The sequence below is a fragment of the Myodes glareolus genome, chromosome 16, assembly GCF_982192425.1.
Source record: "Myodes glareolus chromosome 16, mMyoGla1.1, whole genome shotgun sequence".
Lineage (NCBI taxonomy): Eukaryota > Metazoa > Chordata > Mammalia > Rodentia > Cricetidae > Myodes > Myodes glareolus.
In genome coordinates this window covers 58,817,004-58,839,858 of record NC_142041.1, presented here as the reverse complement: position 1 = coordinate 58,839,858, position 22,855 = coordinate 58,817,004, and the positions used below count along the sequence as shown (strand labels likewise).

At 44.6% G+C, this 22,855-nt stretch overlaps 1 protein-coding gene across 4 annotated transcripts in view; it reads left to right on the top strand.

Annotated features, from left to right (window-relative positions):
- Slco5a1 (solute carrier organic anion transporter family member 5A1) overlaps window positions 1-12,507 on the top strand; it is a 127,067-nt gene extending 114,560 nt beyond the window's left edge. For all 4 annotated transcript variants that reach the window (XM_048420350.3, XM_085677330.2, XM_048420351.3 and 1 more), the window contains 4 exons: window positions 2,124-2,283; window positions 4,548-4,789; window positions 7,042-7,106; window positions 11,523-12,507. In XM_048420350.3, coding sequence (XP_048276307.2) covers window positions 2,124-2,283; window positions 4,548-4,789; window positions 7,042-7,106; window positions 11,523-11,983 — 928 coding nt within the window. In that variant the 3' untranslated portion in view covers window positions 11,984-12,507. The remainder of the gene's footprint in view (window positions 1-2,123; window positions 2,284-4,547; window positions 4,790-7,041; window positions 7,107-11,522) is intronic.
- Window positions 12,508-22,855: the final 10,348 nt, after the last annotated feature.

Genomic DNA, 22,855 nt, shown 5'->3' with positions numbered 1-22,855 from the left:
AGTCCTGGGATTAAAGGTGTGTGCCACCACCGCCGGGCTTTTGACAGGCATTTGTAATGTGTGGCTGTTATCCATGAAGGCAGAGCAGGCTGTCAGAGGGAAAATGCCAAGAACTTCTAAATAGCAGCACTAGCAGCTGCTGCTCTGGTATTGAAGCCTGTCAGTTTTAGTGACTAAGCACACCCTTTCGACAGGCTCCTCTTTCTTGTCGTGGCTTGCAGTTTAGTTCCTGAAATCTTGGTGAGGTGACTGTACTATCCTTCATACTTCTGCATGTCTATAGCTAACACGGTACTGGGCTTCTACAGCCCCCGCTTCATCACATACAGAATGTGCTGATTGGTTTGAAGTCTCATCTGCAGCACCACTGACATTTGGGTTAGGTTGTTCCTTTTTGTGGAAGGTGGAAGCTGTCTCAAACGTTGTACGGTGTCTGGAGGCATCCTTGTATAACACGAACAGATGTTCACAGCACCCCTTAGTTAGAGCAACGCAAACTACCTTCCAACACTGACAAATGTCCCCTGGGTGGGAAAACAAGATTGTCCCTGTTGGTAACCACTCATTTGGAATGACATTGAGGGTGTATTCAAATATTAAAATGTCTTAAGACTAAGAGTTTGTAAGTATAATGATTGTGTCTTGAGATAATTTCTTATGTGGAGGACAGAATTTATTTGACTTTTGCTTTGTCCGGGAGTTTTCCTGATACAACTGTAGCGTTGCTTTGAATTTGGTTCTTCACCCATCAAAGCTATCAAAGTGTGAGAAGCCGTAGACTAGAGAGTGTATATGTTAAGTTTGTAGAGCAGTGCGTGCGGCTGGGCTGGGCTGTGTTACTGGATAAGCTGTGCTAGCACGGTCCCCGAAGAAAGTCCAGACACGTCACAGGTGAACAATGGATGAACAATGGATGAAGGGACAGACACATGGAACATCTGCTCCTGCTGACATATTTAGCTCTAGGAATGGCGTTTTACCAGTACTGCGTAAGAATGGTAGCAAAGCGTCAAGTGAGGCTGTCTTGGTTCTGAGCTTTTTAGAGCCAATCTCGTTCTTCTGTGCTCCCCCAACCTGCCTGTCCCGCTTTCACTGCTGTTTTAGACCATCCCCCCCATCTCCATGCCTTTTCATGTCATATTTCTCCCCATGGTTTGAAAGGATTTCCCTCGAGCTTTCCTATTGCATCTTTTCTCTCTATTTGGCACTGCGGCTTCATGGGGAAACACGTCCATTATGTTTGACTGTGAATTGCATCTGGGTATTTCTAGTGATTTCTGCTCTTTTCTTTTGTTGTTTCTGTCAAACTAGTGACAGAGTCCCTAGCCAGTCACCTTTAAGAATCTCTTCCTCTTGGTGTCCTAGAGTTATTCTATTCCTTTGGTAGATTATTCTAGAACAAGTCAAGTCTTTAATAGACAGAACCTACACTGGCACCTGGGGCTGGTGGATGGATTTTATGTCCATGTGCTCACAATGATTTTAAAGATTCGGTAATGAAACATATTTTCTCTATTTTATGGTTCAAAAACTCAATCAATTTTAAGACAAAAGCTATGGTAATTAGCTGATTGATTCATAATGTAATATATATGTGTATTGAAATAGCACACATATACCATAAATTTGTATAAGTATTATATATAAATAAAAATAAACAAAGATGAGTATTGGCTTAGTGCTAGAGTTCAGACATTATACATGAATTGCTGGGCTTAATCCCTAGCAGGTACCAAAATCAAATCAAATGAAATGAATCATGATACATACTTGTTAAGACTCAGAGCCTAGTGTTTCCCAGTGAGGAGTTTTATGAGAGTCCAAGTCACTAGACTCAGACCTGAGGTCAGTCTCTCGAATCGAGGTGGACAGTGGGATTGAGTTAGGATAGACAATTTGATTTTAAATCAATTCCATCTATTCTAATGAAAACAGAAATATTTTCTCTATATTTTGTTACAAGTTTATGGAAATAGCTCTGGAGGGTAACTACTTCATGGTACCATAAGTTTGATTGTTGGGAATGATATCTCTAAATTAAATTCACTTGCTATCAAGAATGTTCTTTTTGTTTCATTCTCAGTCTTGTTTGATTTTTTTCATTCTCTCTCTCTCTCTCTCAGACCTTCTCTGACCATGCCCCATAGGAATCTGACAGGAAGCTGCAATGTTAATTGTGGTTGTAAAATACACGAATACGAGCCAGTCTGTGGATCAGATGGAATCACGTACTTCAACCCATGCCTGGCTGGCTGTGTTAACAGTGGCAATCTTAGCACCGGGGTGAGTATACTCCATAAGTCTCTCTCCTACTGTTAATACACCATCACGAGATAAGGACAGGATGGGACTCACATGCACCCATGCTGACTTCAATTTCCCTTGAACATGAGGCTCCAAATAGCTCTCCAAGCGCCTCTGAAAAGCTCCTCATGAGAGGCAAACTGTGTGGGGCTATCACTGCTGTGGGGGGTGCTGGGAGAATCTGGGTGTAGAGCTCTGGTCCTCATCAGCTGGCTCCTACTTGACATTCCAGGCCAGCTCAGGGAAACTTGATACGGCTGGACTCCGGGTTTCCCGTTTTTTCCTCTGGCAGGGTCTTTGTACTGGATGTGAAGGTCAAGGTGACCAGTGTTTGTGCTGTGGAGGCTGGCTCTCTAACAGGTGTCTGTCAAGATGGGTGATGCCTATTTTTCATAAGACTATCTGGCAGTTCACCCCCTACACCCCTGCTCCTTAACTTTCAGAGTAAAGATATTTCTGTCAGCTGAAGAATGGTCTATTCTGAGAATTCTCTTCCCCGTGAATTATAAATAGGCTTTAATACTGTGGGAGAAGGCTTTTATATTTTACTCTATTCTTTACTGAGCCCAATTTGGCTGTTGGCATGAGAACAGATTGGAGGTGATTGCCCCAATTTGAAGGTTAAAATGCGATTTGCCTGTTCTGTGTAGTCTCTAGAGACTACACCGTTGACCTAGAATTTAGGTACCCCTTTGTTCTCTGAGTTTGAAACCAGAGAATAAATAGGAAATTATGCTTTCAGGTTCCCTGTGGCTTACTTGGTGAACTCTGGAGTATGACCCTGCTGAACCCATGAGATTGTTTCTTTGGAATGATCCATGCGGTGTTGTATGGCACTGAGTAAGATCTCCTGGGCCCACTTTTTTTTATTAGAAAGACTGGAAGTCCTTCCTGCTTACATGGCCAACGCCCCACCAACCTCTTCTTAGTCCTGTTTTAAGTAAGCAGTCACCATGCAAACTAGTTCAGCTAATTTCCATTTAGTAAAAAGTAAGACACCAGCTAGACAAAGATATGGTTGACCACGTTAGCCTTTGTTAGCTTGTTTGAGTCCTGACTAGACCACACCAAGAGGAGTTTCATTTTCATCATTGTGTTTGGGAAGTCTGGGAAGTTAATGGAGATGATTTAGTCTTCTCTGCTCCTCTAGTGCAGTATCATGTATCAATAGGGTCTCATAGATATGTGTTGGGGAAAATGACCAAGGGAGACTGAAAATGACAAAGGGAGACTGGAGTCTGTCAGAGTCTGGAGCACTGGGCTGCGGCTACAGTACAAGATGAAGGGATGCAAACTTCCACACACACACACACGGAGACTGCTAGCCTGTTGAAGGGAATGACAGGGTGTTTAAACTGGGGCAGCCAGAGGAAAGGTCATCATCGGCACTTGTAGGAGATTCTTCTATCTATGTGTTGCTTTCATTGGTTGAATAAAGAAACTGCCTTGGCCTTTTGATAGGGCAGCACTTAGATAAGTGGAGTAGACAGAACTGAATGCTGGGAAGAAGAACAATGTGGCAGACACCATGGTTCTCCTGCCCTAGACGGATACTTGGTTAGACTCATGCCAGTAAGCCACTGTCAAGTGGTGATACACATTAGTGGAGATGGCTTAAACTAATACGTGAGAGTTAGCCAATAAGAGGCTGGAAATAATGGGCCAGGCAGTGATTTAATTAATACAATTTCTGTGTGATTATTTTGGGTGTAAACTAGTGGGGTAGGAAAAACAGGCCCGCTCCTCCTGATACAGGCACTGAAGCCACCGTTCCTAGGCCACAGCACTCTGCTTGTTAGAAGCCATCACACATGTGATGGAGTTTAACAGATGTCTACTTTAGGCCTCACTGTGTGCTCAGACTCGTGCTAGGTACCTTGGTGACCACGAATAAAAATCAAGCTGGCTCTGTTCTTGAAACCTCTCTAACAAGAGAGTCTACAGGTTCAACAGCCATGGGAGTCGTGTATATTTATGATCCCAGATGAGCACATGGCATGCCAATGTCACAGAATTGAGTGTTTAAAGCTTCTCGGGGAAGTTTAGGTTTAAACTTTGACTAGCAGGTTTTGATATAATTAAGGCCAACTTTGACCCTTTTTTGCTGTTAAGAAAAGTAGTGTTTCGCGTGCAATACTGTGCGTTTAATTTCATATAGTTCCTTTTCAGCACTTTTACTTTGTCAGCATTCCATCTCCGGGTTTTAGTTTTGATTGACATACAGCTTATTGTTTGCTCCTTAGGTTCGCAATTATACAGAGTGCGCCTGCGTCCAAAGCCGACAAGTGATCACCCCACCCACGGTGGGCCAGCGCAGCCAGCTCCGTGTGGTCATCGTGAAAACTTATCTCAATGAGAACGGCTATGCTGTGTCCGGGAAGTGCAAACGCACCTGCAACACCCTCATCCCCTTCTTGGTCTTCCTGTTCATAGTTACCTTCATCACAGCCTGCGCCCAACCGTCAGCCATCATAGTGACACTCAGGTGAGAAAGCACCCGCAAGCGAGCACTGCAGACGGCGTACTGCAGGGGGACCAAAGCGAAGCAAACTGTGGGATGGTGAGAGTAGCTTGCAGGAGGGTGCCCCACCTTTCCTGCTAGGCTTCTGGGAGAGCTTTGACATCAGAGAGAAAAAGATGGCTGACACATTGCCTACTCTAGAATTTCCTTTTGTCAGCTGGGCTTGATTCCTATTTTTATCAAACTTTCTTCCCAGTGCTTTTAGTGTCTGAAGTCTTTGTGCTATGAGGTTAGATAACTTGAGTTGAAAGCCATCTCTATGTTAGCTCCAAGAAGCCAGACCCTCGTGGAGGGTGGAAACGGTTTGGCAAAGTGGCTAGATTGTGAATATTGCAAAGGGTTTTGTCTCCGGCCTCATGGATAGTTAATACTGCACCTCTGGGATCGATGAGGAATTATGCTGGGTTTGCATTTCAAAATGCTGAGTTCATTAATTTTACTGTTGTATAAAGTCCTGGAGCTGAATCAAGGACAGATGAGGCTTGGAAATGTGAACTTCCAGTGGTCAGGCTGCGCTTTCATTGCTGGATTGCAGATCCTGGTTTCCCCGAAGAGAACACGGGAGGCACTTTTGTTCTGTTGAATTCAAATCTACTTGTTATTCCTTGCATTAAAGGCTGTGGTGGACAGAGAGGGTACTGTGGCAAAGGTAAAACCCTGTGGGTTAGAGGGGAGCATGGGCGTGGCCCTAGGACAACATGAGGAAGGGAGTCAGTCCTTGCTCTTCCTCCTGACTTTTCCAAGGTCACCGTGCTGGATTCCTGGCCAGGAGCACCATGCTTGCTGAGAGGGCATAGCCTGTACCCTTCACACACTCTGGCTTCTTCTCTCTGGATGCCGAGATAGACATTTCCTGAATGGAAGAAGCAGGGCATGGAATGCCTAGTGGTTTACTCACTGTCGGTAGATGTTGATGGCCTAACCATGCATTCAGAGCTGGGAAATTGCTGGAAGACATAGAGAATATGAGGAAAAGACAGTGAGGGCCCTGGGCCTGGAAATATTTCCCATCCATGCCTAAATCCTCTGTGAATGAAATGAAAAGCATAAGGCACTTCATCCTGTAGAAATTGTGTGAAACATCTCACTCTTTCTCCTCTGTGATTCTATAGGAAGCCTTAAATAGACTGTATAAGGGCCACTCGCTTTACCAATGCTCAGAAGTGTTTCAGCTTGGCAATTTATGAGTTTTCTTCTAACACCAAATCTCTAAAGAAGGGTCTTTTAACCTCTGATAATTTCAAAATTAATAGGTTCCAATCTTTCTACCACATGGGAATTTCTTAGAACATCAATTTTATTTTGGTGGGGGATATGATTTGGATAAGCTTACTTCTCTGACTTTTCATTTATATGTATGTACATATGTGTGTGTACATTTCTGTTTTTACTTTGTCTTAGTTGGGGTTTCTACTGTGGTGATGAAACACCAGGGCTATAAACAAGAGGGGAAGAAATGGTTTATTTGGCTCCCACTTCTGCATTATAGTTCATCTTTGGAGGCAGTCAGGATAGAACCTCAAACAGGGCAGGGACCTGGAGGCAGGAGCTGATGCAGAGGCCATGGAGTGTGCTGCTTCCTGGCTTGCTACTCATGGCCTATTCACCCTGCCTTCTCACAGAACCCAGGACCACCGACCCAGGGATGGCACTACCCACCATGGGCCGGGTCCTCTTGTATCAATCATCAATTCAGAAAACGTCCTACAACCGGATCTTATGAAAACATTTTCTTAATTGAGATTCCCCCACTTTCAGATAATTCTAACTGGTATCGAGTTGACCAAAAATTAGCCAGGACATAACCCACATCATCTTGGAGGAGTTATAAGAATGATTTTCATTGGGTACACCTTCAATTCTGGAACATTCTGACAGAGGGAGAGAATAAGATTGCAATGGATAGGACAAATGTTTACAATATGTTCTTAGTAGAGGGGATTTCAGGGGGCTTATTTAAAGGAACTTCCATCTCTTTAGCCAGGAGCCTGGTTCCTCCTCCACTATTCATTTAGAAATGGAATTAATCAGTCTCTGGTGGAAACATGTGTCATCTGTGATGCACCCAGGGAGTCTGGGTTGGTGACTTAGTACATCATGGTGGACTAAATATTTTGGGAAAGGTTCTTATGGCTATGCCTAAGGCAGACTCGATTTTACTGGCATTTTCTTCGCACCACTGTTTTGAACCATTTTTTCCTTCTCCTTCTCTCTAGGTCCGTGGAAGATGAGGAAAGGCCCTTTGCGCTGGGAATGCAGTTTGTTTTGTTGCGAACACTTGGTATGTCCCCAAATTCCCAAGTGTGCCCTTCACCCGTCTTTGCAGCAGGCAATGCTAGGGTTCTTTAAAAATGCAAACTGAGTCATTGGTGCTGAGGAGCATAGGACTGGACAGGTTTGTGGTTGAGAAGACACTTACACTTCCTCCTTATTAGATTTGAACTAAAAGTTGACAAGGTCATTGGACGAAACAATAGAAAATGGATTTTAGGTTAGTTTCTTTTTGACTCTGAATACAAACTTGTACAAAATTCCCCCAGAGTTTTATACAGTAAAAAAAAAATATGAAGTCAAGAAATTTTTAATGAGTTGACTATCTTGGCCTTCTTGTCTTTTGATGCCTTTTGACACAAACGTGAGAGAAACTGGGGTGCCTATTACTTATGATGCCTTACTTGTGATATTGCTTTCGGGTAATTTTATCGGGTTGATTGAAGTGTATACTTGTAGAGTGTGCTGAGAAAAAGATCTTAAAAAGTGAAAAAGAGAGGTCACAAAAGTACAGAGAGACCACACACACCAGCAAGGAAAGCTCCAAGTGTCAGTGTGGACAGAGCACATGAGGAAAACACAGCAGTCCTTGAAACCTTGGGACCCTGAATGGGAAACAGCCCCGGAGGCTGCCCACTGCCTGTCGGTTAGGCAGTCCCTCATCTGCATCCTCAAGCTAATTTCCCCTTACAGTCTGTCCTGTCAGCTGTGTTTCCCCTGGCTAATCGTACCATTGTCCGTGGGTCAAGGGAAAAAGAACTGGTTTGTTTTTTAACTCACAGTTTGGTTTTGAAGGGTGACATATCTGTAAAGGACACCTTCCTCCCCTTCTAGGCCTCTGCACTCCCTGGAATTGTTTGTAGTGAGTCAGGGTTGATGACTACAATACCCTTCAGCAGGGAAAAGTCCCTGGTGTGGTTTGTTGTTTGGTGCAGGCAGGACTTTGAAGGTCTTTGAAGATTCTACTGTTAAAAGTATGCTGATTCAAGAGGATTCGGATCCAATCGCACACAGTTAAGAATTAGGCCTTGTGCTTTTCGCTATAGACTAAAAAGTGCGGCTTGTGTTGTTGCTTAGGGTTTTGCCTTTATTTACTAATTTATTTATTTTTGATTAGGTTTTGCTATGTGTCAGCCCTCTGTGTATGGCCTGGGATTTCCTAGGTACACCTCATACTTACAGTGATTTTTCTGCCTCCTCCTCCCAAATGCTGAGATCACAGTTGTGGATCACACGCCTGGTTTAAAAAGATATTTTCAAAGACATGAATTGGTCAATCAAAGTGACGACTGAGTTGAAAAAGAGGGGGAAAAAAGTCCTTATTTTGGCTCAGCTGGGTTATTTGACATGAATCTGGGTGAAGGAGAGCCACCTGCAGAACGGTTAGTAAGCCAGGGAAGAGCGACACCTGGCGCCTGCTGCTCAGCTCAGCTTTGTCTTCATGTGTATCGGGGTGCAGAAATGTAGTTAATCTAACCACCCGCATTTGATTTTCCCCAAAGTTCAAAGCAGAAGACTCCTTAGTCCTTCCCGAAAGTGGCCAGTTAATCTGACCAGCAGGTTTTGTTTTCAAGATTTATTTTTATTATTTTTAACTATGTGCATTTATGTGTGTCTGTGCATGGGACAGGTGCCAAGGAGGCCAGAGGCATCAGGTGCTCTGGAGTTGGAGCGAGGGTGGTTGTGAGCTGCCTATGTGGGTACTGGGTACCTAACACATAACTCTGAAAATCAGTCAATTCTCTTAACCACTGAGCAATCAATCTCTCCAGACCCTAGATCTCATGTTCAATAAGTAGAAATTACTTTAAAGCATCCCATTCACAAAATCAGAGCTACTAGATATCTCTCTCTCTCTCTCTCTCTCTCTCTCTCTCTCTCTCTCTCTCTCTCTCCCTCTCTCTCCGAGATGGGGTTTCTCTGTGTAGCCTTTGCTATCCTGGAACTTGCTCTGTAGACCAGGCTGGCTTCCAGCTCACAGAGATCCTCCCGCCTCTACCTCCTGAGCGCTGGGATTAACGGCGTGTGTGCCATCACTGCGTGTGAGCCATCACCACCTGGCCCTTTATGTCCTTTCTCACTTCATCCCTCTTTCTTCCCTTCCCTCCTTCCTTCCCTGCTTCCTTCCCTTACCTCTGTACACTGAGCAGTCATGGGCTGTCACACAATTCTTAGGGTGCACAGCACGAAAAGGAGTAGGTGCTGTGTCAAGGACTTTATGGGGTGAGAAGTGGCAGAGGCTTTAAGCCAGTGCTCTTTGGTAGTTGAAAAAGCAGCAGTACATACAAGACACAGTGCAGCAGAGAGAGCTGTCCTTGCGACCCAGGGGTTGAAGGGAGAAATGGCCAGCCGTTAGCCAGATGAATGAGTTAGAGGTGGGGGCACATTTTTTGGCGAAGGGTGTGAGGGTTTCTAGCTAGTTAAGCTTGCTTTCTTTTGTAGTGGGAAGAGGCGTCTGTTACACACAGCCCAGACAGCAGAGCTTCTGCCCCTCCCCGATCTTTGAGAAGCTTCGGAGATGGACTGTAGGCCACAGTTATCTCCACACACCGAATACCTTGGTGACGTCCCCATTTGAAGTGGGGCTTGTCAGCTGCAGTGGGGCTCAGGGGAAGTTGCAGCTCCACGCAGTATCTTTTAGTAGCCCGCCAAGCTCACTGCGCTACAGCAAAGCCTTTCAGGGCGAGTCAGTAGGAAGTTCAGCAGAGCTATAAGCAGACATGCGATCATACTTGAGCATGGCCCATGTTAGCGGGAGGCGCTTAGGACAAAGACAGTCGGCAGGCAGGTGTGGTCCTGGACTTCTCAGGAGAGAGTTGCAATCTAATGTCTTACCAGTAGCCAAATATCCAATTTTGGTGTTTTGTGAACTTACTGTGTTTAAGAACTTTTAAGAAACTTTTTTAAAAAGTTTTTTTTTTTCAGTAAATGAGATCAGAGGGTGGTTTCTGAAGTGTATTGAATGGGATTATAGGCTGATTAGACAAAACTCCAGGTCACGGGGTTGAAAACCCTCATTAGACTGGATGTCATGGAGTTAAGATGTTTTCTGACTATAAACAAGGTCATTGAGATCTTGTCTGTGATATTCTCAAACAAACAAACAAAAAACAGGTGTTCAATTGAGAAAGAGGGAAGTTCCTTTACATGAAGGCCCTTTGCATGCCTTATTGCTATTTTAACATTCTTTTTTGAAATACCTCTATATAAGCGAATATTATCTTTATGTAGAAAATCCTTATAGTTTATTTTGTTAATTGTGCTGAGGTTCTTTATGTGTTGACATTTAGAGATCTTCCTAATTGTTTCTTTACTTTATTTATATATTTATTGTTATAGGGTCTGACTACATAATCCCCATGGGCCTGGAACTTACTATGTAGACAAGGCTAGTCTTGAGTTCACAGAGATCCTCTTGCCTCTGACTCTGAGTGCCGGGATTAAAGACATGTGCATCCACACATGGTTCTATCGTCTTTTTTGAAACATGGTTTCCCTGAACCTGAACTAGTTGAATATTTTGGCTGCACTTGCTGGCCAGGGAGCCCTCAGGGAATCTGCCTGCCTCTTGCTTTCAGCTCTGGGGTGTTAGATAAAAGTTGTCATGAGAAGCTTTTTAGTTTTTTAATGTGGGTTCCAGAGATCTAAATTTCTGTCCTCATAAATACTCAGCATGCCCTTTATCCACCGAGCCACCTTCCCAGCCCTTTGTGCTGAAATTCTTGACTCTAAGCTTCAAGAGACTTAGACCAGACCCCAGTGCAAAGGGCTTCTGTTCATTCCCACGTCCCCTTAACATTCCACATCCTGCTCCAGCCTGACTTAAGGGGAACAAGAACCAATTTTAAGTTTGAAAATATTTCATGTTGGCCATAGACAGTTCTTTCAACTCTACTGAAGTCTCACTGTCAAAATTGTATCTAAAGTGTTCAGTGTAAGGACTTGGTAACCATAGAAAGCAATAGTTATTTTTAACAACCTAAACAGCACTAAGGCAGTCTGAGCTGTCAAGCGGAAGAAGCTAAGTACTTGCTGTTTATTTTCATAAGTTGCAATTAAATACAATTCACTGCAATTAGATGAAAAATGTCTTTAAGAAAATTCCAGGGCTGGAGAGATGGCTCAGAGGATAAGAGCACTGGCTGCTCTTCCAGAGGTCCTGAGTTCAGTTCCCAGCAACCACATGGTGGCTCACAGCCATCTATAATGAGATCTGGTGCCCTCTTCTGGCCTGCAGGAATACATGCAGGCAGAACACTGTATACATAATAAGTAAAAAAAATAAAGAAATTTAAAAAAAAAAAAAAGAAAACTCCATTAAACAAGAATCATTCTCGGCATCGGACAAACCTTGCTAATGACAAATCTGTTTTCTCCTATGGAATGTGCTATATCTTCGTGTTTCTCTTTCTTCCCATGGCTGCAGCGTACATTCCTACTCCGATTTACTTTGGAGCTGTGATTGACACCACCTGTATGCTCTGGCAGCAAGAATGTGGAGTGCAGGGGTCTTGCTGGGAGTACAACGTGACGTCGTTCCGTTTCGTCTACTTTGGTTTGGCGGCTGGCCTCAAATTTGTGGGCTTTATTTTTATTTTCCTGGCCTGGTACTCTATCAAATACAAAGAAGATGAACTGCAGAGGCGGAGGTGCAGAGAATTCCCGCTGAGCACTGTGAGTGGGGTAGTGGGCCAGGCCAACCAAGCGGAGAAATACGCCCGGACTACATCCTGCCCAGCCTTCAGCACCCAAGCGGAATTTCATGAAGAAACTGGCCTGCCAAAGGGATTCCCGGGCACTACACAGACCTATCCTGGGCCTTTCCCAGAAGCAATAAGTTGGTCTGCAGATCCGGGGCTGAACGAGAGTCCCAGTTCTGCTCTGTAGCATCCCTGCGGAAGCCTGGAAAAGGAAAACCTGTTTTGTTGGTTGAGTTGAATATGGCGAGTTGAGAAACACCTGTGCCTTCTTACTTTCTTTTTTTTTAAAAAAAACCTCTACAGACACAATCCTCAAACCAACAAAACTCAGTCTACACGGCCACTGTTGATTGAGGGCTGGATACCTCAACAAGACTGACAGCTTTCCCCTCTCTTTTTCCAGGGTGGAGCTTAGATACGTCGGTTACCACTTTCGCTGGGTTCACTTCATGCTCCTGTATGGTAGAAGCCTGAGGCCCGTGGCGAACCATGGGCCAGGCTGTGACCACGCATATCATTAGCTTACCCTCCAGAGGAAGGTGAGCTGGACCATGACTTTGCATTGGCAAGGCGGAGTTTTTAGGTTTGAGCACCTACCGTGTGGGTTCCGCTCCAAAGCACAATTTGCCTCAACTATGCAATCTGATCGTAACAATAGAAGTGTGGCGTGCCCCTTTGGCTTTCACAGAATAAAGCAGATGTTTTTGATAAGTGGAAGCTGAATGTTCCCTAAAGCGCTGTTAATAGCATTTTAAGCCATAGCAGACTTATCAATCAGGTAGAAAAAATTTCAAATGCTTCAAAGAACTGTATGCCACAAGGTAATGAATGACAACCAATTTCCTAAGATCTGTTTTTCTTCTTAGTCTGTTTACTCCATCATAAGGTAGATCAAGAGGCTGCTGAATCATACATCTGATAGCTTGACTATTTAAACTACAGTATTCTTTCATAAGGGGCTTTAAAACTAGTGTGCTAAACAATATGGTTAGAACCTATAATTTGAGATGCTTCATAAGGAAGGAAACGGCTTTCCCATCTGAGGAAGTGACTGTCAAAACCCAGCTATGAAGGACCCACTAAACGTTGCTAAGAGTTACTACTATCTTGACATTCAAAGTAGTGGATAAAGGAATTCCCGGGGTAAGATTGAGTCCCTTCTGGGGATTTATTTCATGATAGCCTCAACATACTGGCAAGTCTCTACTGTTTTTTTTTGGATAGAAAATGATCGTGGTTGCTTCAGAAAATGAGTACTTCAGTCAGGGAAGCTGTACCTGGGATATTACAGTCACTGCTGAGGAGATGAGAGATTTGTTAACGGAACACAACATGTGATCCTACGTTAAGTAATGAGTTTGAATGGTAAAGCAAATGAGTCTACCGTACTGAATCCTCTTTCTCCACGTTAGCCTCAATTCACGATCCTCCTTGCATCTCTGTGCTCATATTCGTTCTGTGGTGATCCTGAGAAAGGACATTTCCCTTCCGAAAGACACCCTGGGTTCTTTGACAGTTGTTCATTGACAACGCTGTCGCTTGTCTTTGGCATTGCTCGGTTGCTTTCTGTATGGGTCTTAAGACAGAGGTCTCTTGACGGTCTTTGAGCTGCAGGGGACCAAAAGGCCCAATGTGTCATAAAGCTGAGACCTCTCTGTCAGCATCTCATGCCATGTAAGGAGAACTTGGGAAACGTTTCCTTGTCTGGAAGAGAGGTGGCTAGCAGACTGACTATGAGTCAGGCCTTTGCACCGACGTTCTTGATGGGCCACACAAGTAGACTTGTAGGGATATTCCTAGGTATATATATGACTTCCTGTCATCCTTGTAGCAAGGGCACTATTCAAGTGATTTTCTGGAGACATGGAATTTGTGGAGGGGGCATTCACTATCAGGCTGAATAATGTATATAAAATAGAGTTAGTGACCAGGTGGGAAGGACTTCGCTTGGAATCCTGGTCTTGGCTGTTAGGGAGGTGTGCAGCCGTGCTTAGCTTAGTGTATCAGATTTTGTCTGGTGTAACAAACATTAAAGGATTTCATAAAATAGCGCAGATTTCCCGAGGGTGTCCTCTAGGGACTCAGTGTCCCTCTTTGCCATCGTAGGCCTTTAGAAGGGATAGTTTCCTTTAATGTTGATGCTGAGATTTGTAGATTTGGGAGTGGTAGTGCTTGCTTTATTTTTCTGTGATAATTAAGATTTACTTAAGAGACTTCTGGTGGAACCGGTCCTGGTTTGGCATTAGGGTGAATGGATTCACCAGGGATAATTTGAAAGGCCCTCATTCCTTTCTTCCTTGGATTCAGTTCAGCAATTGCTGCCTGGGCACCAGTCATGTGTTGATACACTTACTGCTCTTTGGGATGCTGAGGCCAGAATGCAGAGACGGTGACCTGAGATGCGCATGCCCGTTTGTGAATAGTTGCTCCTGATACTGTGAATGCGCTGTTGCTGAACGTGGAGTGAGTTGTGACGTCAGAAGGGAATGAAGTTCTGGGTAGTTAGCAATTAAAGGTTGCTCTCCAAATGTTTTAGACTCTGGTCGCGTCGTCAGAACATTACATAGCCAAGGAGTTGACTATTTCGTAGTTAGCACCATTCGGTCGTACAATAGAAGAGGTCTTCTGTGTTTCTGGTACCCTGGCTGGTCACTTCGAGCCACAGCTCCTAACAAGAACTTTAATTGCTGCTCTTGGAGCAGAGGCTTTGAATCACTTGTTTTGACAAAAGGACTCCTTGCTCTCCCTTCAGCTCTATGAATTAATGTGTTGTTTCGCTTTAATATGCAAATATAATATCCAGATCATTGATTTAGAAACTCCCAAGGGCCAAGGGAAGAGGGTGTTGGAGAACATATTTTGATTTTCTTCCTTCGTGTGATGTCTTGTTCCTTGGAGGTGGAGTTAATGCTTAAAAAAAAAAGTGGTCAAAGTCCTTGGGAACACTGTGGGGATGGGGAGAAGGGGTGGTGCGGAAACAGACTAACACTTGGTGTGGTGGCTGTTTCCAGAATAGTTTCCCAACATTCAGCATCCATTGCGTTTCTCTCTTCAAGAACACGCAAACACACTTCTCTTCCGTGGTGCTGGCTTGAGCTCAGGGCCTTGCATACGCTACGCACGTGTTCTTCCTTGAGTAGCGCCCCAGCCTTCTCTGGAGTGGATTTTTGTCCGTTTGTTTGTTTTGTAAACGGATTTGAACCTGAGGCTCAGAATGTTAAAGTCAGTCACTTAGGATGGCGTCAAGGGGCAGCGACAGGCTGGGGCAGCGACAGACTGAGACAGCTCTCTCTGACTAAACTGTTGGCTTCTTACGAGATTGAACACAGGTCACCACAAACAAAAGGAAAATGTAAAGTAGGTGAGCACATGCCACTTTCTGATGTACTACTGTTTTGGAACACTAGGGACATTCTTCAAAATAGAGACATTTCCTTGTATAAGTAGAAAAAAAGCATAGCACATACCTGTGGGAGCCATCCACACTCAATGTTTCACTAGATTTTTCAAGGTAAATTTCATTTATGTAGCCAAGTATGATATTAAAATCATTTATTATAACATACCTCAAATGTTTATTTATAGGTTGTGTTTAATTGAGAACACATCCAGTTTTGGTATTAATTAGGATCTTAGCAGAATTTCCTGAAGTGAATTTTTTATGAAAAAAAAAAAAGCTTAGTTTTGATCAATTGTATCTCAGCTTTGGGGTTATTTATACTTTTCTCTCGTCAGTAGATTAACACTTCTGCTTGTAGACAACTATGAGTTTTCAGATTATTAACAAAGACTCAAAAAGAACATAGGAAATATACACAAGCCACCGACCCCGTCTGTTACCTCAAGTGACCGTGGCAGTACCCGTATCCTTGCACTCAGGGAACTAACACCGCAGAAGTTGCTACAGAGTAGGGCTCCCGAGGGTCTCAGGAATCCTACATTTCACCAACCCACCAGAATTTCCTGTGTGGTCCACAATTCCAGCTCAATCTTTATTGAACTTATAACCAGGAGGTGTCTTTTATTTTTTGAGGCTGCTTTGTAGACCCCTTTGTGCACCAAGGAACAGCCGCACAGTGTGGAGGGACCCAGAGGCCCTGTGGGAACTCTCCCGTGAGCCCCAGAGCAAGGCAAGCGCTTGCCTAGGGTGCGTGCGTGTCCCTGTCCCAAAGGTGCAGAATGTGATTTGCTGCATAGGTACATGCTGAGTATTCTAAGTAGCAGATAGAAACCCCAATACTGTAACCCCCAGAATAGCCTGGAAGGCAGTCTCAGTAATCTGCTCTCCAGACTTGTGAGGAATCTCTCACGTCTGTGTTTTCTCTTCCACAGTTGGGGGTGGGAGGTGGCTGACAGGAGAGGCTAGTAGCCGGGTGCATTTTGTCACCCCCGTCCTCTTTAGTCATTTTTAATGGTAGCCCTGGTCTACTCTTCCGCCAGAAGTGAAGAGGATGCTGCCAGTTTTGTCTGTCCCAGACTTCCTGCGGCATTGCAATCAGATTTGTGTTGGTCGGAAGAGGTTTAATTTAAGCACTTCATTTTTACTCAGCCTTAAGGAAGGTCAAAGGTGACCAGAAGCTCACCTTATCGCTGTTGGCGTTGACAACATTAAAAGCAAAATGCCTTGGTGCTAAAGTATTAAGAGATGCATGTTTCTCTCTGAATTCAGTGTTTCGACGACAAGGGGCTGCATGTGCTTTGTGTTTGGAAACCTGGGGCTTCCCCCAGAGAACAAGCCCCCTCGGCTCTCATTGCCACAGCCCACCAACTCTACACTGCAAAAATGAGAAGCCTATGGGAGAATCCTTTCCTACGGAAAAGTCAGTGCTTTTGATATTTAGTTTAGCAAGAACAAACAGATGCTAAAAGTAATTTCAGAGAGATAAAAACCTATTTAGATAGTCTTCTATCTTCTCCAGGAAGCTTTAAGCCCTGTGAGCTATTTTTTTTTTTTTTTTTGCATTGGGGTTCAATGCTCTCGTCTTTTACTGGTAGTTTACTGTACCTGTCAAAAGTTAAGAAAAACTGAGGTAATGGTAAGGGTGCATTAAACAAAACGAAAGGGTCAGGCTTGGCAGTGGGCATTTTTCATAAAATATATACCTCTACCCCAAACCCAAATGTTAATCTAGGAGCATGAAGCCCAAGTCAGCCTTTAACTTTGTAGGATAAGGAAACGTGAAGCCGTGGCAAACGCATTAGGATATCTGCAGAGTGATGTATGTGTGTGTCTGTCTGTACCCGTCTGTCCATCTGTCCGTCTGTGTGTTTCTTTTTAGAGGCAAGTCTGTGATGAAAGGTTGCTTTCAGTTATTATGTAGAGTTTGATTTTGTGGTTTTTTTGAACCAATATTTATTTGGAAACCTGTTATGGTAATGTCAAGGGGTGTATGACTTATTTCTTTATGTTTAATGAAACTGACTGTCAAAGAACTAATGAACCTGGGTTTACAACACCATGAATACTTGATCATTGAAAATAAAAAAAGGTGGAAAAAAAATAAAGCGTGCTGGATCGAAGTTAGGTTGTCTCTCAATTTTGTGTTGCTTGAAGTGAAGCAATGATGCCTGAGTGACCCACAAGCCAGCTCTTCGCCTGATAACTGACTGCATTTGGAGGCAGAATATTCTACATAGAAACTATTAAGACTGCTGTTTAAAGAGCAGTTTCCATGGACTTCCTAAGGGTAATCATAGGTGGTTCATCGCTTGTTCCAGTGCATAACAGATGTTTAGACGGCAGCACTCTATGCTGGCATGTGTCTGGATAGTAGAGGATGCTTCCCCCTCACTCGGCAAGGTCACAGCACACAGACCTAAGGCTTCTGCACACCCACATCCAGGCGGGGCTGTAGGGCAAAGGCCTCTCCTTGAACCCGCACCATGAGGAACTTTATGGCTGTTCTGGTTTGCTGGGTTGAGGCAAGAACAGTCGGAAGAATGCGTGATCCGGAAGGAACACACATCACTGGCTTGCGTCCCTGGCCCACGTTAGTCCCATGGGTTTGTCTAACTTCCTGGGCTCCAGAGAAGAAGGTAGGAGCAAAGGCGAGCATTTTCTGGCTATCGTGGCCACAGGAGTTGGCTGTGACGAGTGGTTCTCAAAGGTGCCCGGCTTGTTCTTTTACAGATTTGCAAATACAAGGAAAGCTTCAAGTGCAGGAAGGAATGATTCCCCAAGGTGAGATGATCAAACCTTTGCCAAGAAATTAGCTAGAACACCCCACCCCCACTCCATGCGCTGCTTTCGAATGACAACCCCACCCTGTGTTCCAAAAATAGTCTGGAGCCAGTGTCTGGCACAGAATCCGTGCTCAGACTTCACCTGGGTGGAATTTAAAACATAATGTATGTACGTGTTAAAAATTTTCATCCCCTGGGGTATGACAAACCACTAATGTGAGGCCCCTGGAACGTTGGGCTGTAACCTGGAATTGGGAGCAGAATGATCCCTGTCACCCCTAAATTGTATTTTTGTCAACATGTTTTATCCCACCACAGAATTAAAATTAGAATGGAAAAAAGTCTTGTTCATCCCCACATAATCATCAGACTAAGTTATGGAGGCCCCAGTATGCTAGGCAATGATTAAAGCGGAGTAACTGGGATGTCTCTTGACTCAAACACTTACTGTTTTTTTATGTTGGAAACATTCAAACCCATCTCTTCCAGGTATTTGAAAAAGACAATTCAGTGTCAAATAGCTACCGTACCTTACTTCGGAATGTTGGCAGCTGTTCCTGAAACTAATTAAGCATCTCCTCCTCATCCTCCCCGCCCCACACCCCTCCCAGCCTCTGCTCATCCCTTTTTGAGGCTCTACTTTTTACCAGATCAAAAGCTCCAGCTTCCACACCCGAGTGGGAGCATTGCGCTCCTTGTCTCTCTCTGCGTCTGGCACCGGATTACACTTAACATACTGTCCTCTGGGTCCAGCCAAACACTGGTTCGGGTGTCTCTCCTGGCTGACAAGAGTTTTCCAGATGCACTGGCATCTGAAACTTCTGGGTGAGAGGCGGAAGGAGGTGAAAGCGACGTGAAAATAGCAGCGTGAGTCACGGGCTGAAGCCCGAGGATATATTTAGTCCGCCTCGATCACTCTTGCTGGGAGAAGAGGACTGTCCCATTTTGCATTCCCCCTCCATGCTTTCTGGCACCCTAACAGGGTCAGTCAGAAGTGATGGGAAGAAGGGCAGGAGTGGCTGGCACATGAATATGTGTGCCGACTGGGGGGGGGGGGGTCCTTCCTGCCTGCCTACCATTGCACATCCATCAAGAAAATCACTCACACAAGAGTGAACGATGCTACCTCCCCCTTAAGCTAGTAAATGTGAAATGTGACCAAAGATATTGCTTCTACTGGGTTTCCTAGCCCCCATACCAGGGAAGGTCCCGAGCTCTCAGGCTCAGAATTCATACCCTCTCTCCCCTCCCACAACGCACAGACCCAGTGAAGCAGGCTCAGGGATTTAGTGGAACTAATTCTGTTCTAATAGCTTGTGGCAGCTGGTTAAAATGACCGTGGTGTGTGCAGAGCGAGGCAAGAGGATTTCTCCACAGTTACATAAACTTTCTGTAACACACACACATGCACTTGCAAACACATACAAACACACATGCGCACGCACAAGCACACAGGCACACACATGTTTGGCTTTAAAACGTGAGCTGTAGGAAAGGGTGAAGGGCTAGAGACTTTGGTCACTTCATTTCCTTGCTTTAACTCCAGGTTTTAAGAGCTTCTGAGAAAGCTTCTGGTTTCTTTTCTGGCTGTAAGGTTGTCAGCAAACCAGAGATGGTATTGGTGGCTTCAGTACATATGTGCTAAAGAAACACTTTTAATTGCACAAAGTCCTAGTGAAGTTAGGCGACCACACTCCCTTTGATTGCAAATGCCAGCATTTGACGCAGTTCCGATTTATGACCCCAACATGAAACAGTAGAGAGCTAAAACCGCACTTGGATCTACTGGAATGACTGAGAGCTCAGGCCCCAAGGAAAGGGCAAACATGCCATGGATCACGATATTTTGTAAATGCTTATACATGAGAGCAAGTATCAGGATAAATTGTCATTTTGCAGGGGAGGGCAGTGAAGACACGTTTAGCTGTACTCGAGTGCCATCTAGTGTTAATTATGGAAAACACATGCTCTGCTTCTATGCTCCTGCCTTCAGAGGAGGGCCGGTTCCCACATGGATGATCTGGGACCTTTCTTCTTCTGCTGAAAGCTACTAGTGAACTGGTTCCACTTAATTCTTGAATCTGCCTGGTTGGGCCTATGTGGTGGGAGAGGGGAGGGGAGGGAGGGTAGAGATTTCTAGCCTGAGAGTTTGGGACGTTTTTGGTATGAGGGCTAGGACACCCAGTAAACAGCAATATTTTGGGTCATAGTTCACATTTCTCAGATTCAGATCGAGGCATCAATCAGCTTCAGGGGTCTCTGCACACAGTCTCTGTGTGATGTTTCTACAGCAACAGGGAGCATCTGAATTTTAAAGGACATTCGCTGTACATGTTTTGTACAACATCATACATGTCATGGCAAAGTCCTCAGCAACACAGTTTAGAGAAAGATCGGCTCACTACGCCGAGGAATGACGTCACACTACGGGTGTTTCTTGAGTGTTGGATGGGTTGGGAGGTGGGAGAAGCCACAGGTGGGCTTAGGGGGCCGCTGTAGCTCTTAACAGCGGTTTTGTGGGTCACGGGGGACCACAAAGACCCAGGGTGGAGCACACGAAGTTTTGCTTGGGGATTTACTTGCCACCCAAAGATATGTTGCCTTCAAAATTCGACTCCATTGGGAAACTGAACAGTGGCTACACCCCAGCCCTGCTCACTCCCATTTTAGAGAAGAACAGGAGTAGCCTCAGGTATGGTCTAAGTGTGGTGCTGTTTCTTTCTACTCAGATGCCAACGCCTGTCAGGTGGCATCTGTCAGGGGAAGTAGCAGCTGAGCTGGGGCTCCCAAGGCCACAGACGCTCAGCAGAGAGTCCTGACATTTCCCCTGGACAGTTGGGGAAAAGAAAACACATACACCGAGCAGCTGCCATTGCTAACCCAAAGCCCTTGCTTATTTCTACAAAACAGTCATCTTAGAAAGGCGGATAGTACTTCCCTATGCTCACAGAAATCATGAAAAATAGACTTCAAAATGAATTTAGGGTGCCAGGAGCCCTCAAACTCACCATGAAGTGAAGGATGACCTTGAACTTCTCTTCCTGTCTTGGATGCAGGTGTGCATGGCAGGTGTGCAGTGCCACGCCATCTGTGCAGCACTAGAGATCTGCCCCAGGGTTGTGCAGGCTTGCCATGCACTCTACCACTTGCGCGGTACCCTCCCACCCCAGCCCCAGCCCTGGCCCTGGTCCCAGTGCAGTTTAGGTGTCCTTGAACATCCTGATCACTCCTGTTCTTACCCAATAGGGCTGTTTCAAATGGGGTCCTGCTATGGCTTTTCTCATCTGTGACTGCATGGATGTATGCTGGGAACGCTCGTATGCTGCACATGTGAAGAAGCAGAGAGCCTCTGACCCTCTTTCTTCATTGTCTTAGTCCATGGCAAGCAGGAATGGACCATGGCGGTCCGCCCAGTCCTTCTGCTGCCATCTTCCTCACAGATCAAAAGATCTGACCCCAGGCAGCCAGCCTCTAAGGGTTCTTCTGTCCTTGAAACAGGTTCGGAACACAGTTCTGGAGACATACGACCTTTTTGCATGGTTTGGACTGCATAAATATTCATTGAATTGTACCCAAGCCGAGTTGGTTTTTTTGTTTTGTTTTGATTTCAACATGTGACCTGGGAACATTTTACCGGAAAGAAAGAAGAAAGGCACATAGGCAGGCTCTCTGCATATGTGGAAACTTTAAAAAAAAAAAGTTGGAGGGCAAGCAGAATGATAATTACTGCAGACTGGGAAGGTCTCTTAGGATGGAGTGAGGTCAAAGGGAGAGTTGGCCAGGACATGCATGAGTAAAAATATCACACTGGATCTCTTTCATATACACAACTTATTGAGTTATTTAAAGAAGAAGCACGGGACAGAGATGTGTTTTTGAACACTGTGCCCTCCAAACTTGTTAGCTCTTTATGATGCTGTGTGTGTGTGCCTCAAGGACCGATGGGCAAGTCTTTCAATGCTTTGCTATGGTCCTCCTTTCTTTTAACCGCTAATCTAGACATTTCACAGATTCTTAGTTTCTTCTCTGAAGGCCATTCCAAGCAACCTTCTACGCAAGCATTTGGGATTTATCAGTAACAAACACAGGAGGTCTTCCGGGCAGTCAGGTTTGCCTCAAAGCTCGGGGCTCCCTCCAAATTCTAAGGCGCTGCTCACGGGTGAGCCTTCTTGCTTTTAGAAAAGTCTATCTGTGCCACCCAGGACCAGTGAGGGCATTTGCAAAGCCTCATGGGGGATTATCAATGTGGGGCCCCTTGCCTAAAAGTTAATCAGTATTTTTCTATGATGAAGATGGACTCGGGGCTCTTGCAGCTTCTCAGGTTATGTACAGAAGTGTTCTGCCTCAACCTCCTGGACTTCAAGGAGGCAAATCCGCAAAGGTCCTTACAGAGAACGGTCTACAATGCATGGGTCTGGGGGTAATTTGACAAGTATCACTAGCACTTAGTCATGTAAGGTGAGAACTAGACTCAAGTTAACTTGTAAGGAGTGTGTGGCCCACAAAAGCTGACTTAAGGTTACTTACTTCTCTGAAACGGGTAAAATGTTTCAACACCTTTTATTCAAGAAATGTTGCTTCTAGACTTTCCTGAAGCCAGAATTGTTCTATAAAAGTATCACAGAGCATTACATAGGATTTTCAAAAAAAAAAAAAACATAGTATGCTTCTTAATATCTTGAAATCCCTTTACAAAGCACATCATCCAGGACCATAAATATGTTTATTCTTTCAGTTGGCAGCTGCCAGCCACATCTGATAAACAGCTAGTTAGGTTTAGCCTATGCACAGACTATGATGAAGACTTAAAGTTACCAAGGATTCAACTATGTCACATGAAATTTTCTTGAAAAGTGTTTACCTCAAACACTTAAGG